Here is a 6,000-nt window from a genome sequence, read left to right on the forward strand (position 1 = left end):
CGAATGATGCTTGCTTCTAGGACGCAAAAAGTCTCTTTTCTTCAGCTGCCTGCAAAGCCCAGAGCAGACTGGAGCCAGGCTGTGCTGCCCTGCCACCACCAAGATCCTAGCCCTCACCCTTGCCCCTGTCACCCTGTGACAAGTGCCATCCCTATGTGTTTGCACATTGATGGCACACTGCTGTGGATGGCACTTCCCCTTGGGGACAAGTTTACCCTCTCTGAGTGGCTTTGTGTGATGTCCTGCTGGGACAATGACCTCCTGGAGCTGTTCTTGATGGAGCTGCCTGTCCCAACATGCTGCCTTGGTGAGCTCAAAGATCCTGCCTGTGGGCACTCAGAGACCAACCTGCCTAGCAGGGGCTGCTGGATGCAGACCCACATCCCTACCCTGGAGCTGGGTGCCATGCAGCACCATTTCCCCAGCACCTGGGGCACAGCTCAGCCCAAGGCTGAGAAAGCTGCTGAGAATCCCCATCTGCTATCCCCCTAGAGAAACAACCCCAAAACCAGCTACTGGGACGTGTAGTCATCATGACCTGCTGCTTGCAGATGTCCAGGGCGTTTGGAGCAAACATGGTGTCAGCAGAGCCCCAAAGGGACTTTGCACCTTTCGTCCCATTGGTGCCCCACGCTGCCGTCTGCCTCCCTTTGGGGGCTGGAGCCCAGCACAGCCTTCATCCCCTCCTCTTCCTCCCCTCCCCGCCTGCGGCGTTAGTCCTGCTCTGAGTTTGCTGGCTTGAGGCACTGCGGGGCCCTGCGGGAAGGGAGGGAGCGGGTCTGTGGCCGTGGGGCAGTGCCAGCTGGGAGACATGGGGCTGAGCAAAGCCACTGGGGTCCAGGTGGGGAAGAGGGACTGGTGGGGGAGTCTGTGCATCCAGGGGACCCGCTGTTAATGCGGGGCCACTTGGCAGTGACAGCCATAGCCCGGGCTGATATGGGGAGCCCCTCACCCAGTCCCATAGCCTGGCCGAGGCAAAGCCCTGAGCCCTGTCCCTGTCTGGCTGTCTCAAAGCAGGGCCCCAGGCTCGGATCCCACTGTCGCACTGGGGCGGGGGTGCATGACGCAGTTTGGGCTGCATGGCTGGGATCAGTGCGTGCTTCATACTCAGCCGTCGCGTGCCAGCAGGATCAAACCCGGCCCCGAGCTCTGGGGAGGATGCAGTGTCCCAGCTCAGCTGCAGGCTGTTTCTTGGGCTCCATCCTGTCCTGTACAGCCACTCAGGCAGGGGAAGATCCCCAGGGAGCAGGTACTTGACCTGGGGCTAAAGGGCACAGTCCAGTCCTGCCACCTCCTGGGTTTCTGGACTGCTGGGTGTGTCCCCTGGCATTCTCTGACGGGGGGGTGCAGAGGTGCTGGCTGTGGGTAGCCCAGTAGGGTTATCCCTTTGCTAATACCATCCTTCCGAAGGAGGAAAACTCCAGTGCTGGGTTTGTCCTGGGATGAAGCAGAAAGGCTGAGCACAGTCTGGGCTGGGCTTTGCCTTCCTGCTCCTCCTGTGCCGCGCTGCATGTGCTGCCTCCAGCCCCGCTTGCCCGGTGCCGGGTGCCCAACCCTGCTGCCCGCTGGGTCCAGGGGGCCACTGCTCTGTTAACTCTTCTTCTGCTTGGTGACTCCTTCTTTCTTCCAGGCAACCCGCCGGGCCAAACTAAAAAAGCGCTGAAGCAGCGATTCCTCAAACTGCTGCCCTGCTGCCGGCCCAAATCCATCCCCTCGCTCAGCGAAAGCAAGTGCTTCTTCTTGCCTTTGTGTGTGTGTGTGTGTGTGTCGCCAGCGGTGCTGCTGCCTGCCCTCCACCCTGAGCCTGCCCACGGGAATGGGATGCCTCCACCACTCCCCTGGCCTGGGTTTGGGGCTGTCAGGATCAGTCCTGTCCTGGAGGGGTCCAATCCGATGGGCTCTGCACCCAACTCTGTCCTCGCCTGCTTCCAGGCTGGTTTTTCCCCTCCAGCTCCCCAGAGTGGCTCTTGCAGGATACACGGCGGCGAGACCCACTTTGGAGCTGGCTTGGGGCAGCAGGACCCTCCTGGCACTGTTTTAAGGGCTGGTGGGTTGTTGCTCGAAGCTCAGTGTCAGTTTGGAAATGGAGGTGTGATTTGGAGGAGGGGGGCAAGAGGGGCTGAGCAGGGAGTGAGTGCAGAGCTGCCCAAAGCCCCCTACCCACCCTACACAGGTGCTCTTGGCCCCTCAGCAAGTCCAAGCCCTTGGCTGGGGTCTCCCCCTGCCTGAGCTGATCCCCCATGGGAGAAGAGGTGAGTATGGAGGGGCAGAGGCTGATATGCCCCATGGAGAGGGGGGGTACCTGCTGTGGGGCCACAGCCCCTCTCGGTTGCAGTGGGGTCAGGGGGTGCTGGCCGCTGCAGGCTGGGGGCATGCAGCTTGCCAGAAGGTGGGGAGAAGCCATCAATGAAGGAGGGGCAGACAGGATGGAGGCTAGAGAAAGCCAGGGGTATTTGGGTCTGGGGGTTGTGGGGGCAGCTCTCCTGCTGGACACAAGTCCTGGCACAGCCCAGATCTGCGGGATGCCCAGGATCTCAGCTCCATGGGGCAGAGGCCTGTGCCAGGGATAGGAGAAGGGCAGGTAAGGGTGCTCTCAGCGGGGAAGGGGTGGTGGGGTAGGGAAGTGGTTTTCACACCCCCTTTCTGCCCAGCCTGGGCTGTACTGGACACTGAGGCGGGGTGGGGTCTGTTGCCTGATGTCAGCAGCTGGTCTGCCCCCAGGGTGTCTCTGAGTGTCCTCTGCTGGCATACACCCAGCTCTGCCTGAGCAGGGCACCCCAAAAATGTGTCACCCTCAGCAGGTGTGAGAGGGTGGGGTGGGGTTTGCAAGGTGCCTCTCATGCCCCTGCCACGGCAGGGAGGGCAGGCAGGATGATGCTGGCCTCAGCTGCCCTCTCTTCCCCTGGGTTCCTTGCAGACAGCGTCGAGGATGAGTTTGAGCTCTCCACTGTCTGCCACCGCCCCGAGGGGCTGGAGCAGCTCCAGGAGCAGACCAAATTCACCCGCAAAGAGCTCCAGGTCCTGTACCGAGGCTTCAAGAACGTGAGTATCCCTCAACCAGCTTTGCCAGACCCCCACTGACTGCCATATCCACCTCAGAGGGTCCTTCACAGCCAGCAGTGCCTAGGGTTTGCAAAGGCATTCAAGACTTTGGGGTTGAAATACCACACCATAAGTCCTACCATTGTCAACCCTGCCTTGAATTGTTTCTAGCTGGTTGCAGAGACCTGAACTTTCCAGGGACTATAGGAACGACATTATCAAACTGGCCCTTGGGTGATAGAGTCCATCTCCAAAGGCAGCAAATTCTTGTTTCTGCCTTGGGCTCTGTGGAAGGACTCAAGTTCACCTGGGTTTTGTGGCCCTGGAAGGGGCCACAGCTTTCATCCCCACCAGGTATCAACTCTGGTACCCAAACATCCAGTTGTGTGATCTTCTTCAGCAAGGGTCACTGCCTGCGATTGATGGGCACCAAGACAGAGTGGTCTCTGCCTCCAAACAACTTTGGGTGGGAGGAGCAAGGCATGCACCTTCCTCCAAGTGTGATCCCACCTCCGTTGCAGCTCGGTGGGGAGGACTGATCCTGTGCTGCACCTCCCTGGGTGCAGCCCACGAAATCAGGGAGATGCTTCAAGTAGCCTCACCAGTCACCCCTGCCAGGCAGCACAGGGCTGGTGGGACAAGACAAGGGAGATGCAGGGATTTTTGGGGGGTGCTCAACCTGTCTCTGCAATGTGGTGACGCTGTGACTTGCCCTGGCAGGAGTGCCCAAGTGGCATTGTCAATGAAGAAAACTTCAAGCAGATCTACTCACAGTTCTTCCCACAGGGAGGTGAGTGTCTGTCCCCATTCCATGCCCTGCATGGGTGCATCTGCGGGGTTGGGGGGCTGCACAGCACCCCCTCACACTGTCCACCTCCTTCCAGACTCCAGCACGTATGCTACCTTCCTCTTCAACGCCTTCGACACCGACCATGATGGCTCCGTCAGCTTTGAGGTGAGTTGTGGGTGAGGAGGTGCCGCTGGTGGGGCAGGGTGTCACCCTTTGGGTACCACGAGCCGAGCCGAGCACTGTTGCTGTTGCAGATGGACGGAGAGCTTTGCAGGGGCTGGCAGAGTTTATTAAATACAGAGAAGCAGTGGAAAAACACTGAAAGGCAACAAAAAAAGTGTTTCTCTAGTTTCTGGATTGTGCTTCATAGGTACCTAGACTGGCAGGTGGGACCATGGTGGGGACTTGCCCAGGCTTTGGCTGAATGGCATGTCCTGGTGCATGTAGTCCTCTTGGGTGTTGTGACCCAAGGAATTATTATGAGGCAAGTTTGGGGACAAGTAATCAGTTTTCCCTGGACTCTTTTTGATACTCAACCTTTCCCTTGCCAGCCCGGCCTTAGCAACATCTGCTTTGGGGACGAGTGCCCCCTCTGTGGGAGGGACAGAGCTGTGCCCTCTGTGTCCGTGAGACCTTTTGTGTCTGTTACTCCCATGTGCCTGCCTTGCCCCTCATTGCAGGACTTTGTATCTGGGCTGTCCATCATCCTGCGGGGCACCATTGATGACCGCTTGAACTGGGCCTTCAACCTCTACGACCTGAACAAAGACGGCTGCATCACCAAAGAGGTGGGATGGGAGTTCCAGGCTGGACCTTGGGGCCAGTGCAGGTCTGCACCTGCCAGGAATAAGGGCAGGACTTGGGGGCATTGGTTGAGTTCTGGAGGAGAGGTGTGGAGGGTCAATATTTACTGAGCTCAGGTTTGCAGAAAGGTCCTTCCTGGCCCCCTGCCACTGGTGAATCTCTGGGGTGGGGGGTGGATGATGGGGTGTGCTGATGGGGTGTCCCATCCAGAGCCCCACATTATGGACAGAGCCAGCAGGATCACATCTGAGCACCCCATGGGTCCTTTGGGAGCATCATGACAACAGTGTGGGTTTGGGACCAGGAAGAAGCAGAGCCCTGTATTGACCCTGCAACCCCTTTCCCTCCAGGAAATGCTGGACATCATGAAGTCCATCTATGACATGATGGGCAAGTACACCTACCCGGCCATGCGGGAGGAAGCGCCCCGGGAGCACGTGGAGAACTTCTTCCAGGTGAGCTGAGCACATCCTGGGGAGGCAGAGTGCCAGCATGGGGCCAGTGGCTGCCCAAAACCTGGAACAGTGAAGGAAAAACCCCACACTGGGAATGAAGCAGGGCTGTGTTGGAGCCAGGGAGAGAAAGGACCATCCTGGTCCTGCTGGGTGCCTGGGGATGACTGGGGCAGGAGTGTGCTGTGTCCTGCCCCTGTTAGACCCAGGCCTGGGGTGCTGGGCTCTCCCTGGGACTGTCCCTGCCATCCTCCCCTGTGCTTTGCTTGCCTGCAGAAAATGGATCGAAACAAGGACGGCGTGGTGACAATCGAGGAGTTCTTGGAGTCCTGTCAGAAGGTAAAGTGACCAGCAACTCTGCTCTGGGCTTGATCCACCTCCCTGTCTTTTGGGGACCTCTGTACCTCCATCATCCTCCTGGCAGAGAGGGGATGAAAGCAGAGCTCCCAGGGGCAAGGCTGTGGCTCTGCTTTAGGAACTGGATCTGTGCTGGCATCCTTGTGCAGCGAAGGAGAGCCATGGAGAGTAGGGCTTGGAAACTGCCTGCAAATCCCTGGGGCTCTTGTCTCATGGGTCAGAGCTGCCATGAGGGTAAAGCTGTGCATGGGGGAGCTGTCCAGATTGATCCATGCTTCCCACCTTCTCCCCACAGGATGAGAACATCATGCGGTCCATGCAGCTCTTCGACAATGTGATTTAGCTCCTGGACCTGCTTCCAGCTGAGCTCTCCTGCCACTGGGCCCAGAACCTGCTTCTCTTTTGACTTTTCCTTCAAGCCTTCCCTCCGCCGGCTGCACAGACACCCCATGAGAAGGGGCCTCCCTTCCCAGAGACATGGTCGGCTCCAGGATCTTTCCTTCCCCTGGGCCGGCTCTGCTTTCCTTGGGGGATCCCAGGCAGGTGCTCCTGGAT

At 58.8% G+C, this 6,000-nt stretch overlaps 1 protein-coding gene across 6 annotated transcripts in view; it reads left to right on the plus strand.

Annotated features, from left to right (window-relative positions):
• The window catches only part of KCNIP2 (potassium voltage-gated channel interacting protein 2), a gene marked incomplete at both ends in the record, with an annotated part of 43,848 nt that extends 38,060 nt beyond the window's left edge, over nucleotides 1-5,788 (plus strand). For 2 of the 6 annotated variants that reach the window (XM_084265649.1, XM_084265648.1), the window contains 8 exons: nucleotides 1,631-1,730; nucleotides 2,922-3,042; nucleotides 3,763-3,832; nucleotides 3,927-3,997; nucleotides 4,513-4,620; nucleotides 4,987-5,091; nucleotides 5,365-5,427; nucleotides 5,741-5,788. In XM_084265649.1, coding sequence (XP_084121775.1) covers nucleotides 1,631-1,730; nucleotides 2,922-3,042; nucleotides 3,763-3,832; nucleotides 3,927-3,997; nucleotides 4,513-4,620; nucleotides 4,987-5,091; nucleotides 5,365-5,427; nucleotides 5,741-5,788 — 686 coding nt within the window. Of the gene's footprint in view, nucleotides 1-1,630; nucleotides 1,749-2,870; nucleotides 3,043-3,762; nucleotides 3,833-3,926; nucleotides 3,998-4,512; nucleotides 4,621-4,986; nucleotides 5,092-5,364; nucleotides 5,428-5,740 lie in introns of all 6 variants that reach the window. The other 4 variants (XM_084265651.1, XM_084265650.1, XM_084265646.1 and 1 more) reach the window with 3 other exon arrangements.
• Between the last annotated feature and the right edge of the window lie 212 nt (nucleotides 5,789-6,000).

Source organism: Gallinula chloropus (genome assembly GCF_964237585.1).
Source record: "Gallinula chloropus genome assembly, chromosome: 5".
Taxonomy (NCBI): Eukaryota; Metazoa; Chordata; class Aves; order Gruiformes; family Rallidae; genus Gallinula; species Gallinula chloropus.